General features: G+C 35.4%; 1 protein-coding gene across 4 annotated transcripts in view; it reads right to left on the reverse strand.

Moving 5' to 3' along the window:
- Positions 1-20,249, reverse strand: part of LOC111060571 (eyes absent homolog 2) — a 133,692-nt gene that overhangs the window by 22,381 nt on the left and 91,062 nt on the right. For all 4 annotated transcript variants that reach the window (XM_039443388.1, XM_039443387.1, XM_039443386.1 and 1 more), the window contains 2 exons: positions 11,410-11,634; positions 121-275 (listed from right to left, as the gene is read on the reverse strand). In XM_039443388.1, coding sequence (XP_039299322.1) covers positions 121-275; positions 11,410-11,634 — 380 coding nt within the window. The remainder of the gene's footprint in view (positions 1-120; positions 276-11,409; positions 11,635-20,249) is intronic.

Consider the following 20,249-nt stretch of genomic DNA (forward strand, 5'->3'; position numbering starts at 1 on the left):
TGTCCGGTAGCTAGTATATGTTGTGTGTTACATGTATATTTTGTAAGTTATATAATCAACATGATAGTATATTATATAGCATTATTATGTAGACAAATAACTTATTGTTATTGTACCGACCGCGAATTGATGAGAGTGAGACATTTGATTGCAAGTGTCAGCCAATTATCAGTAGCAGCTTCAATTTCTGATCTCAGTTGCAACCATTGATCTCTCTTGCCAGTTCCCAAGAGACCTCCGACTGAGTTTCGATAGTTATTGTAGATATCTTTCACCTGTCACACACAAACAATTCTAGTTTTAAAATTATTTGTTCAACCATTAAAGCGTTACTTCCAAACAGTCATCCCTGGAATCAATTCATTCAATCAATCAGTCCAGAAATAATTTTTATTAAACCACTAAAAAGTCGTTTCAAAAAATAATATCGGGAGACCGTGCTCCGCTCGGGAGTTAATAGGCATGGGAATGGAAAATTTAAAAGGAAAAAATCTGGTGTGGTACACTCACACAACTTTCCTTGCTCATTGAACTGTAGGCCTCAGTCTTGAACGAGAATAATTTAGAATTTTTAGAATAACATAATGACGATTGGCGGCAACATATTTGCAACTACAATCAGACTACTGTATATGTGTATATATAATTGTTTTCCTTTTTAAATTTTCCTTTGAGTAAATTATGGAATTCGATGATTTTTTTAAAGTCGTCATAACAGCTGTTCTACAGATGAAATATCTTGACTATGACTGTGTTATTTTTATAAACTGCTCTACCTACCTACCTCGCCTGCACGAGAAGGAGGTTATAACTATACAGGGTATGAATTTGAAAAAAATCGCTAGAGCCGTTTTTGAGAAAATCGTGAAAAACATGGTTTTCTAGTAACTGTCATTTTTCTCAAGAATATTACGGAGCTCCTGCAATTTTCCCAGAAATGAGACTCATGTCAGTTGATAGGGCTTATGAATAGCTATCCATGGTATAAATTTGAAGAAAATTGTTAGTGCCGTTTTCGAGAAAAACGTGAAAAACATGGTTTTTTAGTCATTATACGCCATTTTTCTCAAGAATATTATGGAGCTCCTGAAATTTTCCCAGAAATGAGACTCATGCCAGTTGATAGGGCTTATAAAAATCTATCCATGGTATAAATTTGAAGAAAATCGTTAGAGCCGTTTTCGAGAAAAACGTGAAAAACATGGTTTTTTAGTAATTATCTGCCATTTTTTCCGTCACCTTGAATTGAATTTTATTGAATTTCTTATTGTCGGATCCTCATGGTATAAGGACCTTAAGTTTAAAATTTCAAGTCAATCGGTTAATTAGGAATGGAGTTATCGTGTTCACAGACATACACACATACACACACACACACACACACACACACACACACACACACACACACACACACACACACACACACACACACACACACACACACACACACACACAGACCAACACCCAAAAATCATGTTTTTGGACTCAGGGGACCTTGAAACGTATAGAAAACATGAAATTTGGGTACCTTAATTTTTTTTGGAAAGCAATACTTTCCTTACCTATGGTAGGTAATAGGGCAAGGAAAGTAAAAATATAAAATTATCCTTAAAAATTTAATATTTGCTTGAGAATTACCGGTATTCATAATAAGAATTAATTAACACAAATAAAAATTATTAATATATAAACAATAATAATTACCAAAGCAGCCTACAGACATGGTACTATGCACTACTTCGAGAGACTTTCTGCTTTGGCTGTCCAAAAAAATTTATTCAATAAAAATAATACTGAAAGTTATGATTTGAGTGTATAGAACTTGAAACAAATATTCTCATCTCCTAGTAATCAATTATTTAATTGATATACTCGTAAATGTAAGGTGATGTTTTAGACCCATAATAGTAGCACAGACCCTCTTTTCATTTCTTTAGCACCGGTTTGTTTCCAAAATGGCATCATAGCAACGGCTTACATCATCACTTACATCACCTATAGGATAATCGCAAATAATAATTAATCCTAGCAATCATGTGTAGGTCTACAATCATTAATACATATTATGTTATCATCTTATGAGGGTCATTTTTTCTACCACTGATCACATACAGATAACACACTGATAACATATACAGAGTGTCCCTCCAAGGTTGTAACAGCCGTGGACCATAGATTCTAAGTAGTATAGGAAGGAGAAGTCTGGCGCACTGCGCCAGACTTCTCCTTGCGCCAGACTTCTCCTTTGGTCAAAATCTAACCTAACAAAAAATCAGCCTAACCTAACCTAACTTAGGAAAACATTTTCAACCTATCCTAACCTAACAGAAAAAAAATTGCAACCTAACCTAACCTGAGGCCAAGGACAAGGTCCAGGTCAAGGTCAAGGTCGAAGTCAAGGTCAAGGTCAAATTTTCGAAAACTTAGAAAAAAAAACTTGGGGAAAAAAACTTAGAAAAAAACTTAAAAAAAATAAAAAAAAATAGATAAATTTTAATAATGAAAAATCAAAAAATAAATTAAAATAAATCAGAAGACCCCCCCACTCACTTGGGAAGCATATAAATAGTGTGTAGAACAAATGAGGAGCATCAGTGCAGTGTTTTGATCATCAGCAGGGAGTGTGCTCCCCAAGTCTGTGTTACAAGTGATTTGCACATTATTTTCCCCCCAGATAGGGTGTGTGTTACTGTCAGTGTATGTGTGTGTATATGTTTTAGTGGATTTTTTCAAAACTTGTCAATTATTAGACTTGTAATAGTTTTTCATACTATTGCAGCTGCACTATTATTGCTGCTATTATTATTTGTTGGTGTTAATAGTTGCTGGTTGAGCACACAGCTATACAGCTGCCCTAAGCCTGTGCTGCACATATTATTATTATTATTATCACAAACACCCAGCAGTGCCACACCGCCGCAAGTTGTAGCTCCTAGTTACTTGCTTTGTAAGCATATAATACTATTTTTGAGCACATACACACACACTGCATTTCATATCCATTGCCCACTGCTAATAGCTCGCCCACCCAGAGTCCACAAGGCTTAGAGCATTCAGTGGAGCACTTGTGTGTAGCTTCTAGTACTGGTTTTGTAAAGCAGCATAACTGTTACTGGTATAGCTCACCAGTACTAGTGTAGAGCGCAGGCACACACACACACACACACACACACACACACACACACACACACACACACACACACACACACACACACACACACACACACACACACACACACACACACACACACACACACACACACAGCCCGTATCAGTCTGCTACACAGTTTTTGATCATCAATTGTGCAAAAGACGTTAGTACACAAGTATCCATTTTATTATGAATATGTTTTCTGTGTGTAAAAATATTTGTGTGTGTGTCATCATATTTTGTTTATTCAGCATAGCTATTATATAGGAATAGTTAATTTAACAAGAGATATCCATTGTGGTGTAGTGGTTAAGCCCATCTGCTTCTCATTCTAGAGGACTCGGGTTTGAATTATTCATAAGGACCTGGGTTCGAATCTTCATTGTATATAGGGATTCAGGATGTTTGGTCAAGGTATGTAGGTATGTAGAGGGGCATACTATTGCAGCGCAGGCACTGCAATAAGCAGCAGTACCTATATGCATATAGGTACATGTACTAACTGTAGAACCATTACACCACAATGGATATCTTTTGCAAAAAATTATAACAAATTCTAAGAACTGTATCTGAATAAAAACGAATGACCATAGTATGCATAGACCGAATATAATGATGCTCTAGCTTAGTAGATGGAGGAAAGAGAAGGAGAGAGAGAGACAGTTCTATAGACATGGTACCTTTGCTAATTATATTATTTTCAGATATGGATAGGAAGGAGGATATTGCCTCAGGCCAAGAACCGCAATCCTACTGGCAGGATAGGTTTAAAAACAAGGCCGGGCAATATTGTAAGCCAGTTGGCAAGGTGAAGCTGCAACGGTGGGTCAGAAGGAGGAGGAGGAGTTTGAATGCTATCAGGTCTACTACAACAGTATAAATTATAATCATAAATAATACTAATGAATGTTGTTTATGCTATGTTTCAGATGAGCAAAGCGCAAAGATGCAGGCAATCACCAAGCAGTCCAGGCGAGTTCGTTCTGCTGGAGAAGGCATTCAAATCCAGCCTTTGGACGTTTTATTATAATAACGCTCACACAGAGACCCCTGCCAAGGACTTTCATACCTTCCTGTTCAACTTGGAGAAGAAAATCATTTACACCATTGCACAGCAATTCATAGAACATGGACCCCTCAAGTTCAACCTCATATTGGAGTCAACATATTTCTGCACAACACTTGATGATAGCAACGCCGAGCAGGAGGAGTTCTAAAATGTGGCCTTCAAGACACCAAACTACTCAATCTTCAACATCAGAGATCTTCCCGACATCATGCGTGAAGCAGTGGGCACTCTACTGGAGGAGGAAGCAAAGTTTGAAGGAAACTCAAGCAGATGGAGTTTTCTGATCATCAATGGACTCCTCATACGCATAAGCAAGCACACACCACTACAAGGATCTTCCTATATCGAGCTACCGGCCAAAATAGCAGCATGCAAAGCCGTCATCAACCCAAAGAATAGTGATCAATATTGTTTTAAGTGGGCAATCCTTGCCAAACATGTTGAAGGGCATGATCCTCAACGAATCAATGAGAGATATCATCAGCTGACTGAAAAATACAATTTCAATGGAATATCATTCCCCACCAGCATCAATCAGAATAATCGTTTCAAAAAGGATAATCCAGGAGTGTCAGTCAACATCTATGGTTTGAATGAGAAGAATATCATATTTCCGAGAAGAGTCAGCAAGGAGATGTCCGATAGCCATTTTGATCTTCTCCTTCTATGTGAGAGTGAAGATGATGATGCCGAGAGTGATGCCACCTTTTTTGAGGATGGTGAGGAGGTAAAAGTCAACAGCCACTACTGCTACATCAATAAATTTGAAAGACTCATCAGATCCCAGCTCACAAAGCATCATGGAATTAATTATCATTTGTTGCCAATGCTTCACCCACTATTCAACCATGAGAAATGGTGAGCAAAAGATGAAGGAGCATGAACAGTTTTGTGCCAACAACAAATCTGCAAGGATCATCATGCCAAAGTTGAAAGAGGATGGTAGCCCACCAGTTCTGAAATTTGAAAAACACTTGAGAAAGTATAGACTACCCTTGGTGGCATATGCTAACTTTGAATGTCTGCTTGAGAAGAGTGATGAGGATAATAAGCAATGGATTGGGAAGGCGACCAAAGTGACTCAGCATCATAGAGCTATGAGCTACTGCTTCTGATAAGAACTTAATGCCATCATGGTTAACAATCACCAAACTCATCCCTAAGGAACTACTCATCTACAGAGGACCTGATGCAGCAAAACACTTTATCAAAAGTCTGACCATGCATGTGAGAGATCTCGATGAATCAATCAACTGTCGGAAAATAAACATAATTCCACTCTCTAAAGGGGAGAACGCTAGACACAATGCTGCCACCAATTGTGAAGACTGTGAGAAACTGTTCAATGATGATAAGGTGTACAATCACTGTCATATTACAGGGTTCTATCGGGGCACTCTGTGTCAAAGATGTAACCTTCAGAGACAACAGCAAATGTTCATTCCAGTGTTTCTTCACAATTCGTCAAACTATGATACTCATCTCATCATTCTGAATACATCTGAAAAGTATATCTCCTCCACGAAACAAGTCTCAGAGAATCTACAGCTTCAATTTATCGATACATTCCATTTCACTCCAGATAGCTTGGACAATCTGGTCACCAACCTTGTCAAATAGGTAGCCACTCCAGAAGACCTAGCCAATGTGCTTTTGCATACTGCCAACGTGTTTGGAGACAAATTAGACCTTGTTTCTAGGAAAGGTGTGTTTGCATATGACTACTGTGATTCATGGCAGAGACTTGAAGAAGCAGCACTACCACCAAAAGAGGTATTCTTCAGCAAGCTGACCAACAGAGGTGTTAGCGATGATGATTACGCACATGCTCAATCCATTTGGAGTCAATTCAACTGTAGAACTTTGGGCGAGTATAGTGATCTGTGCAGACGTTCTTCTGTTGGCAGATGTGTTTGAAAGTTTCCGAGATGTTTGTTTGAAGACTTATGATCTTGATTGTGAACACTACTTTACATCGCCAGGCTTCTCCTTTGATGTTATGCTAAAGTATACAAAAGTTGAACTAGAACTCCTAACTGACTACAACATGTATATGTTCATTGAACGAGGCATCAGAGGCAGAATAACAACATGCGTTCATTGACATGCTGTTGCCAACAACACCTACACAGGAGCACCTGTCGACCCCGAGAAGCCCACATCATACCTCCTGTACACAGATGCAAACAACCTGTTCAGCTGGGCGATGTGTCAACCGCTGCCATGTTGAGAGTTTCAGTGGATGGAGCAAGAAGAGTGGGAAGCAGTGGCAAGAGGTATTACAGTTAGTCTGGATGAAATGAAGTATGGCTACATTCTCGAAATCAACATTGAATACCCTTCTGAATTGCATGATGAGCACAACGACTTTCCATTCCTGGAAGAGAACAAGAAAACTCCAAAGTCAGGGCATTTAAGACTCCTGATGACAAGACTGACTGCAAGCATTATGTTTGTCACTACCGTACTCTAAAACAGGCAGTTCAGCATGGGCTGAAAATTAAACAGGTGCATTGAGGTGTGAAGTTTGTGCAAGAGAACTTTCTAGCACCCTACATCATACTCAATACAAAGCTGAGGCAGCAGTCGAAGAACAAGTTTGAGAAAAATTTCTTCAAACTGATAAACAATGCAGTTTTTGGCAAGACGATGGAGAATGTGAGAAAGAGAATGAACATGGAACTTGTTAATGAGGAGAAGTGACTCAGGAAACTGATTGTTCAACTGGCGTATAAAGATTGTATCATCTTTGGTGAGAATATCTGTGCTGTAACAATGTATAAGGAGAAAGTAGAGCTAAACAAACCTATCTACATTGGTTTGACAGTGTTGGACATTAGGAAGACATTGATGTACCAGTTCCACTATGATGTGATGAAACCACTTTACAAAGACCGCCTCAAACTGCTCTATCAAGATACAGACAGTCTCTTCTACCTGGTGGAAACAGAGGATATGTACAAGGATATCATTGACAAAAAGGAGCTGAAAGAAGTGTTTGACACCTCTGAGTACCCCACCGAGCACCCATGCTATTCTGAAACCAATAAAATGGTACTTGGGGAGTTCAAGGATGAGTACGCAGCCAGGGCTCACTCACTGTCTCACTCCCTCACCCACTGTTCACTCACTGATCACTCACTGATCACTCACTGTTCAATCACTGATAACTCACTGTTCACTCCCTTTCTCTCTCACTATCTCTCACTCTTTCACTCTCAGCCCTACAGTGGGAACATTATTGAGATGTATGGGCATAGTTGAGGGATGACATCATACAAACTTGTTGGAACAGGAAGTGGAAGCTGATAAAGACTGGTGGGTGTGGCCATTGGTCATATGACAGGGGGAGGTGGAGTGGAGGTCGTTGAAACAGCCTTTGTTGAAAGCATAGCAAGGTGTGTGTGTGTGTGTGTGTGTGTGTGTGTGTGTGTGTGTGTGTGTGTGTGTGTGTGTTGTGTGTGTGTGTGTGTGTGTGTGTGTGTATGTGTGTGTGTGTGTGGTGCTCCACTGAATGTTCTAAGCCTTGTGGACTCTGGGTGGGCGAGCTATTAGCAGTGGGCAATGGGTATGAAATGCAGTGTGTGTGTATGTGCTCAAAACTAGTATTATATGCTTACAAAGCAAGTAACTAGGAGCTACAACTTGCGGCGGTGTGGCACTGCTGGGTGCCACAGCACCCAGGCTTAGGCTTTGGGCAGCTCAGGCTTAGGGCAGCTGTATAGCTGTGTGCTCAACCAGCAACTATTAACACCAACAAATAATAATAGCACACAATAGCAGCAATAATAGTGCAGCTGCAATAGTATGAAAAACTATTACAAGTCTAATAATTGACAAGTTTTGAAAAAATCTACTAAAACATATACACACACATACACTGACAGTAACACACACCCTATCTGGGGGGAAAATAATGTGCAAATCACTTGTAACACAGACTTGGGGAGCACACTCCCTGCTGATGATCAAAACACTGCACTGATGCTCCTCATTTGTTCTACACACTATTTATATGCTTCCCAAGTGAGTGGGGGGTCTTCTGATTTATTTTTGATTAAATTCATTATTAATTTTTTTTTTCTAAGTTTTCTTTTTTCTAAGTTTTCGAAAATTTGAACTTGACCTTGACCTTGACATTGACCTTGACCTCAGGTTAGGTTAGGTTGAAATTTTTTTCTATGTTAGGTTGAAAATTTTCTCCTAAGTTAGGTTATGATAGGCTGGTTTTTTGTTAGGTTAGATTTTGACCAAAGGAGAAGTCAGTGCGCCAGTGAGCAGTGCGCCAGACTTCTCCTTTTTATACTACTATTCTACTCGACAATTATTCTGACAAAAAATGTTCAGTAGACTTTTTTCCTATAGACCTTAGTTTTCGAGATATATCTTTTTTTCAATATTTCCAGAAGATGCCTACTTCCGGTCATTAAATACTCAATAGCTCGAAAACTACTGGTCGAATTTCAATATCACGGGTATTGTTGAAAGAGAGAACAAATTCGAACAAGATTAGTGTAATTTAATTTGCTGTTAGATATTTTGTAGTTTATATTAGGGCTTAAACTTGAAAAAATCCTATTCTTCAAATTCAAAGTCAAATTTCAAACAGGTTTTTCTCGATTTTTCTCCGGGTAATTATAATGGTTTAAACATTTCAAAAACTTCTCCATTCCATAAGCTTTCGAATGAGTATAAATTCGAGAAGGTAAGTTCCATGATAAAGTGTTCAAAACTGCTAATATCTGGAATGAACACCTTCAAAATGAGGAAATTCACAAACAGCATGCATCAAGTGGTGATCCTAAGGGTGAAATCACCTGATTTATCTCGGACAATATTGACAAGTTTTAATCAACATTTTAACATTCCACAATGAAATGAATTTCTCAATAACTTGCATTATTTCCTGTACCATAAATCCTGAATAAAAAAGTAAGAAGTTAGTGTATGTTTCATCCTCTTTCCAGTATATTTCTCATTGTACTTTCCAGTAGAGAAGAGTTCCCGTTCAATGTCATGAAATTCACTTTGATTGAATTGTTATTGGTGTATGGAGAGTGTGAATGAAATTCGAGAGAGGCAGAGAGAGTATAGACGCATTCCTGACCGAAAACACCCATCTCCTAACACGTTTTTAAGATTGACAGATGTCAAGATGGTGAGGGTCTAGGATCAGTTTCAAGGTATGAGAGGCTCGTCTTAATTTCTGAAGCTTTTGAGAATCTTATTCTAAAGTATTTCAAGCAGAATCCTCGATCCAGCATCCGGCGGGCAGCTGGGATGTTGGATGTTTCACGAATGATAGTTCAAAGAATATTGAAGAAGAATAACTTTCGACCATTTCATGATACCCCAGTTCAAGAGTTGAATGAACCTGATACTGTTTCAAGGATGCTGTTTTGCCGTTAGGTCTTAGCACAAGATTGTTTCTCAAACATTTTATGGACAGATCACAGATAAAAGTACGTCCACAAGAACTGGTGCTCTAAATTTCCACAATACACATACATGGACCTTTCATTTTTCCTGCAAGAATAAATGAAGTTTTTATGGACTTTCTGGTCAATGAGCTTCACGAATTGATGGAAGGCGTGCCTCTCAATTTAAGGCAAAATATAAGGCTCCAGTTGGATAGCTGCCTCCCTCATTATGCTAGAAACGTCCGTGGGTGGCTTGATAACAATTATGCTGGGCGGTGGATTGGTCGAGGTGGACCCGTAAGTTGGTCACCACGCTCACCTCATCTTACTCCAATGGACTTCTACTTTTGGGGGGTTGTGAAAAGTAAAGTTTACAGAGATCCTATAGAGACCACGGGTGGAAATGATTCTCAGAATTCGATCGACGTTTAAAGTAATGAAGAGACGGCCCAACTATGTGAGACAGACAACTCGAAGCTTGATAACCGGCAGCAGAAGTTGCATAAACAGAAATGGAGGCTATTTTGAATTCCTGTGTAACTTGATTACCATCTGAATGATTCAGTTTTCATCAGTTTTTTTTTTAATTCTGTCATTCATCTACTTTGAATTATTATTCTATGAATAAATTTTGTTGGATCTTGTAAAAGTGTATGATTAATATTTTATATAGGATTTAAGCTATATGCTACAGGAAATAATGCAATAATCAGGTGATTTCACCCTTAGGATCATCACTTGATGCATGCTGTTTGTGAATTTCCTCATTTTGAAGGTGTTCATCCCAGATATTAGCAGTTTTGAAAGTGTTCATGGATCATTGAATTTACCTTTTGGAATTTACACTCATTCGAAAGCTTATGCAATGGTTTTTGAAATATTGAAACCACTGTAATTACCCGGAGAAAAATCGTAGAAAAACTGTTTGAAATTTGACTATGAATTTGAAGAATAGCATTTTTTCAAATTTAAGCCCTAATAAAGAATTAAAAAATATCTAACAACAAATAAAATTACATTAATCTTGTTTGAAATGTTTTTCTCTTTCCAATAATACCCTTGAAATTGAAATTCGACAAGTAGTTTTTGAGTTATTGAGTATTTAATGACCGGAAGTGGGCATATTCTGAAAATATCGAAAAATCTATATATCTCGAAAACTAAGGTCGATAGGAAAAAAGTTTACTGAACATTTTTCGTCAGAAATGTCGAATAGAATCTATGGTTAACGGCTGTTACAACCATGGTGGGACACTCTGTATAAAACATAGACAACTGAACGATCACTAACGATCAAGCTATGTGATCGGCGCGGCCAAATCGTCAATAAAACCAAGCACGCCGCCTAAATACAGTAGTACAATATAGTTTAGACTGGCGTCTATTTACAATACTATTTTTTCAAATTCTTAGGCCCGGTTGCACAAAAGCCGGTTAAATTTTATCCGTGAATAATTTCACAATAACCAATCGGAGAAAACTTTTTTGAAAAGATGGCTTCTCTGATTGGTTTTCGAGAAATTAATCACGATTAAAATTTAACCAGCTTTTGAGCAACCGGCACTAATTATATTAAATTATTTTTTCGAATAACTTTGCAAAAATTTGTTGATTCAATAATTTCACATGTAGGCTATTCACATTGTACAGAAAACAATTTCGGGCTAAAGTGTATGTTGTTTCCAAGCTAATTTTTAGTTAAAAATTAATGAAATGAGTTTTAGGAATATGTACGGTATCAGGATGTTCTATGATTTTGAGGAATGTACCTTGCGGTAACGGAATGCCAGTTTGCGCATCCAGTCAACTCCACCCCTAACAGCTGGGCCTGCCCCTGATCCCACCCCTGGGCCTGCACCCTGCATAGGCCCAGCACCTACTGGCCCGGCACCGCTCACTCCGCATGTGAAGCCGTCTGTGGCGAAGTTGTATGCGCTCAGGTCTTGGCCGTTGTCATCTGATGACACATCATCTATGTGCACCTGGTCGCAGTCCTGCATCAATTCAAATAATCATTCAGTATTCCATCAATAATCAACTATCAGAATGAACACTGAAAGGGAGTAATATTAAACTTGTGTCAATTATTCTATGCATGTTCAAAAACGGTTCTAATGCTTTGAGATAGGCACTCAACTTTTCAACAAATATGTCAATATTTGCATCAGGCTCCTTTAGATTGATGACATAATTATGCGTTGGTTGGTTATCCATGGGTTATCTTTATCAATGGGTTCGGCAGCTGAGATGCAACATGAGTATAGCTACAGCAATAGAATACACGTTCATCATCAAGTGTGATAAGCTTTGCAACTGACAGTTTCAAAAAAGGACAACTTTATTAATAAAGTGCAATAAAGAAAGAATGCCTAAAAATTGATAAATTTGATTTCTTGTATATATCAAATGGCTAATATAATTATAATCTCAATATATATATATATATATATATATATATTATATATATATATATACCTATATATAGCACATAACAGAAGACACTTTAAAGTTTGTAATATAAATTAAAACAGGAGACACAAGACATAAATAGATTGAAAACACTTTAAAACTTACATTAGAAACGGAAATTTACGGGAACTGAATTTAGGGTTCCCTTCCTCAACCGAGCAGTGAGTGGGTACAGTTTGGATTTCAAACTGTAACCAGTCACTGCTCGGTTGAGGAAGGAAAGTCAGTTTCCAAATTTTTTTTTATTATTATTATTATTTTTATTGCATCCCAAACATCCGAATAATCAGACTGGGGATAAGTCAAAAAGAGCAACCTAAAGGAGGTTCTCATCACATATCATAATACATTAAAATACTGTAATTATACAATAGTCACATGAAATATTAATAAATATATATACAGTATATAAAAACGCAGTTAGTCAAGATTACCTATGTACAAGGACCTGGGAAGAATCAAAGACAAGGAACAATAATATATCACTCCTGCAGAAACTCATCCACAGAATAGTATGGCCTTTCAAGTAACAGCCTCTTTAACATTCCTCTGAATCTTCGTAAGTCCGCCATGTCTCTAATATCCTGAGGTAATCTATTATATATGTAATATTTCCGTTTCTAATGTAAGTTTTTAAGTGTTTTAAATTAGTCATGTCTCATGTCTCCTGTTTTACTTCATATATATATATATATATATATATATATATATATATATATATATTATATATATATATATATATATATATATATGACATAACACAAAACACTTGAAAGTTTGTAATAGGAACAATGACATCTTCGGAGTGTAGGTAATCTTACACTCTTACACACACTGAGTATTGTAATTTGAGATAATTACAATGACAAAACGTCAGAAAGTAAGTGAAACTACTTATCGGATGTACCCGGTTGATAATTTACTATAATCATCCATCCATCCATGAATTTTTAAAAGTTAGAAATGGAGATTTTTGGAAACTGAGTTTCCTTCCTCAACCGAGCAGTGAGTGGGTACAGTTTGGATTTCAAACTGTAACCAGTTAGGATATAACAGAAAACACTTGAAAGTTTGTAAGTTTGTATGAATTAAAACAGGAGACATAAGACATAAATAGATTGAAAACACTTAAAAATTTACATTAGAAATGGGGAAAATTTTCAGGAACTGAGTTCCCTTCCTCAACCAAGCAGACTCAGTTGAGGAGACCTGAGCAGACATAAATAGATTAAAAACACTTGAAAACTTACATTAGAAACGGAAATTTTTGGAAACTTAGTTTTCTTCCTCAACCGAAACTCAGTTTCCAAAAATTTTTGTTTCTAATGTTTCAAATGTAACTTACATTAGAAACGGAAATTTTTGGAAACTTAGTTTTCTTCCTCAACCGAAACTCAGTTTCCAAAAATTTATGTCCAAATCTAATGTTTTTAAGTGGCATCTCTAGGAAGGCTGTTCAAAAAGTGTAGTACTAGGTAAATTTAACTGATGAGATGGGGAATGGAGTAAAAAGCATGCTGGCTCACAAATGTCGGTCTTCATAGCTCTACTCTCTCAATCGATGCGCTCTCTCACACATCAGTCTTCTCTTTCTAGAGAAAGAAGTTCATTACTTCAGTAGCATCACTATCACAATTGACACGCGCACTCACTCTCACATCAGTCTTCTCTTCCTATAAAATTCCATTATTATTATTATTATTATTATTCTGCTGGTATGCTTCTTCACAACCAGATGGTTGGTCTTTAGAGTGCTTACGGATCCAAGTCAAGTAAGCGCACTTTACTATTAAGTTTGTTGACTGATGAATATAGTTCGTATTATACATGTAACAATAACATACCTACAGTTGACTAATTTGTTGACTATTGACAATATTAATGTATTATTAAAGCTCATATTATACAAGTATTAGTCGCAGTTGTTTGTCCCACTATTTTTCACTTTGTTGGTATGATGGTGTTGTGTAATAGTCACTAGTTTTCCTCACTGTTGTTTTCCGTGATGTTCAGGACCCTTCTTGTTATTGAACAGGTGTCTAAAACAACTGATTTCTGTAGTTGAGTGTACAGGTCAGGTGAAAGATTCAGTTGCTCTATGGATTTGTGAAGTGATTTTGGAATTACGGCTGTTGATGATATTACAATGGGAACTATGTAGACTCGCTCCTGATGTCACATCTGCTTTATTTCGTCACACAGAAGTTGATATTTTGCTATTTTCTCTATTGTATTGTTGTTGATTTGCGGTTGTAAATTTGGATTGTTCAATTTCAATGGGGTGCCGGATGTTGGTAGGTGAGTTATTGCTGAATGGAGGGGTATTGATTGTGCTTTGGCATAGAAGTATTTTCGAAGGCTATCGATTTGTTCATTACACATATTCTTTATATCTATAACTCCTCTTCCTCCTTCGCTTCTAGGGAGTGTGAACCTTTCTGTGGCCGAATGGAGGTGGTGAGCACAAGATTTGTTGAAACTCGTTCTAGTTAGAGTGTTGAGGGCTTCCAGATCTGTCTCGGTCCAGTCTATTATTCCAAAAGAGTATGTTAGTATAGGGATGGCATAGGTGTTTACTGCTTTAACCTTATTTCTTGCTGATAGATGCGTGTTAAGAAAGTTTTTAGGCGTTTCATATATCTACTCTTCAGAGTCAATTTAATTTCGGTTTGTGTTGTGCCTATTCCTTGGTGATATCCCAGGTATTTGTAAGTGTCCCCTTCGGCCCTTATTATTATTATTATTATTATTATTATTATTATTATTATTATTATTATTATTATTATTATTATTATTATTATTATTATTATTATAGAATAGAATATAATTAGAAGGTTCAATGATAGAATTAAGCTGATGATAGAGAGAAAGAACTATTTATGGCAAATGGTTAAAAGAGATAAACATAATGTGGATTTGAGAAATCAGTTTAGAAACATACGAAATAAGTTAACAGACATGATTCGTAATGAGAAAAGGAAATACTATTATAGGGCTTTCAATGATAACTCCAACAATACTAAGAAAATTTGGGAAATCATCAATCATTTTATAAATAAGAAGAATAGGCCGTCTCTAAAGGAATCAATTAAGTTAAATTTCAATATCAATGGAGATCATCAAATTATGAACCTAACAGAGAAATTTAAAAACAGCTTTAAAGAAAAAATAGAAGAAACTACAACAGAAATGAACGGGCAACACTTTGATATAATACCACATTTAAAAGAAGGTAACTAAACAATAGGGGATAGGATGAGTATGAATTTTTAAAAAATGAAAGAACATCAACTTTATAGTATCATTAACAAACTAAACAATAGATCATCTGCAGGACCTGACAAAATTGGGCCAAAAGATATAATAAATAACATTTTCTATCTAAAGCTGATCCTGATGCATTTGATTAATAGGATAATTGAAACAGGAAAAATACTTCAGCGTCTAAAAATAACACATCTCAGACCAATTTTCAAGAATGGAGCAAAGAAAAATGTAGGTTCTTATAGGCCAATAGGATCAATCTCAGTAATTATGAAAATTCTAGAACATTTCATCTGTATGCAATTGAATCAATACATAATTATGAACATAATAAATGATGCTCAATATGGGTTTATTCCAAAAAAATCAACAATAGATTTATTAGAAAAACTAACAGAAAATATATTTGAAGCTTTAAATGACAATAAATTTGTCATAACTGTTGCAACAGATTTGACAAAAGCATATGATTTGGTTAATTATGAAATTATGTTACAAAAAATCAATAGAATAGGTATTCGTGGAAAGCTATTCAACTTGTTTGAAAACTATTTTGAAAATAGAAAAATACATGTTAGTATAGGTGAATATATTAGTACCGATTATAATCAATCCTGTGGACTTATTCAGGGCAGCATTTTGTCTCCTGTTCTATTTAATCTGTATGTAAACGATCTAGCTAGTCTCAGTTTCAAAAGTAAGGTGCTGCAGTATGCAGATGACAACCTGCTATATATGACACACACTGATCTAATAATGGGCATAAGATACATGCAAGAGGATCTCAATTTGGCTAATAAATATTTTTTCAACAACGGTATCAAGATAAATTCACAGAAAACAAAGGTAATTATATTTAGAAATCCTAGAATTAACGTAGGTTTGTACAATTATAAATTAATTTGCCATAAAGCAGAATGTCTAAGATATAATAATTTGAGAAACACATGCGGGTGTCAGCATTTGGAATTCAGTGAGAATATTAAACATCTAGGAGTTGTTTTTGATGCAGACATGAAATTCAATTCACACAATAATAGGATGCTGCGAATTATGAAAGCTGCTTTATACAAATGCTCTAGAATTAGCCACTGTTTTCCAATAAATATTAAAAGAATTATCTATTTCTCTATGATTCAAAGTATAATATTCTATGGTATTACAATTCATAGTTTAGCACCAGTGTATTTGAGACAGCCGTTGTATGATGTAGTTAGAAGAGTAGCAAATACATTATTTAATGGAGTCGAGCTTGGAATATTGGGTATTATGACACCAGAATCTCTCGCAAAATACACTGATTTGTCCAGACATTATTTTGAAGATGAATTAAGGGAAATAAACGAAATAAGTTATGGTTTGAGAAATAGGCTATTTAGAGCACAGCGTTATAATAATAATTATGGTAAGAACCTATTAAAATACAGAATCCCTTACCTGTTGAACGATTTGCCACCAGAATTGAAAAATTTACAAAGAAATGAAATAAAAACTAAACTTAAGAATTATTTTATAGGAATTGTTTGAATGGAAAGATATGTTGAAGATTATTGTTAATATTCTAATAGGTTAGTTAGTAGATAGGTTAGTTAGCACATAGTAGACAATAATAAACTGCACTGTACAATGGGAAATGGAAAAGAAAAAAACTATGGATGAATTAATAAATAAGAATAATTTTAATATTGTAAACAAAAAAGTGCTTTAGAAGCAGTTGAAAATGATTAAGAGAGTGTATATTACAGTTTGTAGTATAATAAATGTTTTTTTGGAGGATAGGTTATGTTTTTGTATTCTATGACTGTCAGTGTGTGTGTTCCTGTGTTGTAATATTAATTGTTGATGTGCATTTTGGTTCAGCTAGTCAGCTGTTCACAGCCACCTAAATGCAAGAGACAATAATGTCTGCAAGGTTGATCACCGATTTAGTAGAATATAGAGTGACTAATGTTGTGATTCAAGTGGTAGAAATTAGAACTTTAATATCAAATCCCAGATAGAAACTATAATAGACTTTCAATTTAGTTTATTGAACACTTTACAAAAATTTTCATTTGTGGTATTTATAGAATGTATAACTATTATGATGTAGTATGAAATTTGAATACTCCTCAATTAGCTCTAAGCTAGAGGAGCAACAAAACACTGTATGTATATGATACTATGTAACTTTAAATGAAATAAATTGAAATTATTATTATTATTATTATTATTATTATTATTATTATTATTATTATTATTATTATTATTATTATTATTATTATTATTATTATTATTATTATTATTATTATTATTATTATTATACACTGCATTGTCTACTCATTCTGCGGCTGTTCTACTATGACTGATCTGCTTTTGAGTAGCCTGGCTATAGATGGTATTCTATTGCTTCAACAGTGTTATCAAAGAACACTTCATTTGACTAATTCTTCTAAATCGACATACAAGTTCATTAATATATCAGTGCACTATCTATTCTATATATATATATATAAAAGCGAAATGGCACTCACTCACTGACTGACTTACTCACTCACTCACTCACTCACTCACTCACTCGCAGAACTAAAAATTTACCGGACCAAAAACGTTCAAATTGGTAGGTATGTTCAGTTGGCCCTTTAGAGGCGCACTAAGAAATCTTTTGGCGATATTTTAACTTCTTATTCCAATATCTTAAAATTATAATTGAAATGTCCATACCATATGTTAATATAGAACTATAATCTAGAGAGAGTACCTCTTCGAAACAGTTGTTCTGGTAACTAAATTAAAAATTTTGTCAGATTGGCATCAAGTTGAGTTGACTTAGTTAGGTTGACACCAAGTTGAAGATTGAAATGCATTTATCCAGGACCTCCTAAATACCAATTTATCCAGTATCTCCTAAATACCTATTTAGGAGGTCCTGATTTATAGCGGAAAAATTGATTGGGTACTGCTAGTTCAATCAGACCTATTCCTGGGAATATTATAATACTACTAGCCATCAGGCTCGCTTCGCTCGCCATGTCTGTCTAGCCACTAGGTTCCGCCCCCTGGACCCCCGACTGGATTGTCCAATAATGAGATCAGCAGGCTCGCTTCGCTCGTCTGCATTTTTCATTTGAGCATTTTTATCATATGTTAGGACGATCCAGTCGGGGGTACAGACTATCCGCTAAACGGATATGGCGAGCGAAGCGAGCCTGACGACTAGTATTATATAGATACAGTAAGTGCTGAAGGCTGTTAAAAAATGGTTCATGCATAGACAAATAAAAATCATGATTCTTCATTCTTGAGATTTAAATATATCTATTTTGATTCTAGATAGGAATTAATTTTTCCAGTAATAATATTTTTTGGAGTACAGGATCAAATATTTCATTGTATTTATGCATATTACCAGGGAAAATCACAAACAAAAAATGATTCCAATAATATAATAAATCAAATCAAATTGGTTTTTATTATCCATGATAACATGAAACAGCTGTTATATAGCTAAGGTGAACGTTATATTTACGAGCTCAAAATTAAAGTGGTTTTATTCTTTATTTTGTGAATTTAACGTTTTTTTTCATGTTTTTACAAAAATTTTACTATCAATCTATCAAAATTTAAAATTGTTTGTTTTATACTCTCAGATTGTGACTTGGTGTAAAAAATTGAAATGGACATAACCTATGTATAATATTTGCACAATTTGAAACTGAATTAGGAAATTGGAGAAGTTTTGGGCAATAAACTGTTTTTTCTTTCCCGATCATTATATTGTTTGTGCTAATCTAATAAATAAATAAATAATTAACAGGGCACAAAAATTCAAATCATACAACAACGCTAAATATTATAACGCTACAATGACTCATAAGCATAGTTTTATTCAGAAGCAAAGTCCTTGTGACTGTATTAGCACGATTCAGAACTGAATATACGGTAGCGAATACTACGAGAAGTACCTAATTCCTGATTCACCAAAACAAGTGCAGATCACCATGTACAACGGCCTGTAAACAACTGAACAATGGACAGTTGATAACTGTCTATTTTGCTATTTTATAAACAATCGAATTCATTTCTGGTCAATTATGAATTTAATAGAATCTACCGCGCAGGCGCCAGCAGGCGCCTAAACCCAACAAAAGTTATATGAATCTAAGCATAATTTTATTCAGAAGCAAAGTATTTGTGATTCTGCACGATTCAGAAAACATTCCAAACAAGAAGATCGTCAGTCGTTTCAATATTGACCCTATTGGAAACCCCCCCTCGCTACAATGACAAGGACGCAGTCTGCGCAATCTCACCCCCCCCCCCACAATGTTACCACTCCTGGACAATGACAATGTACAGTGTCATACTGTACATTAGTTTTTGCATTTCACCTTTCTTCCAATTGAATACTTGTACCCTATTACCACTTCAAAGAAAGTAAATGTAAATGAAAAAAAAGTGAACAGAGAATTGGCTTGTCTTGGAAATTTTGCAGTATACTAAAAGTATTTTTTTATTGCAGAAATTTTCGTTGAAGCATGAACAATTATTCATTCATATTATCCATTAACTTACTTTTTATCGAGAATTTACGAATGATTGGTTGTTTTCTAATTACAGTATAAGAAAAAACATGTAAAACTTGATCTCTCCAAAACTAAATTTTTTCCCGGGTAGTATCATGTAAATTTCTTGGGTTGAATTTGAATTGCCATGCATGGCCGAACATGGATAATAAAGAATTCGATGAGAGAAGAATGAACTTTGTCTCCAAAATAGATGTACAAATAGAATATAGTACAGATTTCATGTGATATTGAAATGAAATTGGAATAAATAATAATATGGATGTCAAACTACTGTATAAGCATATAGAATAATAGAGCATATTATATGA

This window comes from Nilaparvata lugens, chromosome X (assembly GCF_014356525.2).
Source record: "Nilaparvata lugens isolate BPH chromosome X, ASM1435652v1, whole genome shotgun sequence".
In the NCBI taxonomy this organism is placed as follows: Eukaryota; Metazoa; Arthropoda; class Insecta; order Hemiptera; family Delphacidae; genus Nilaparvata; species Nilaparvata lugens.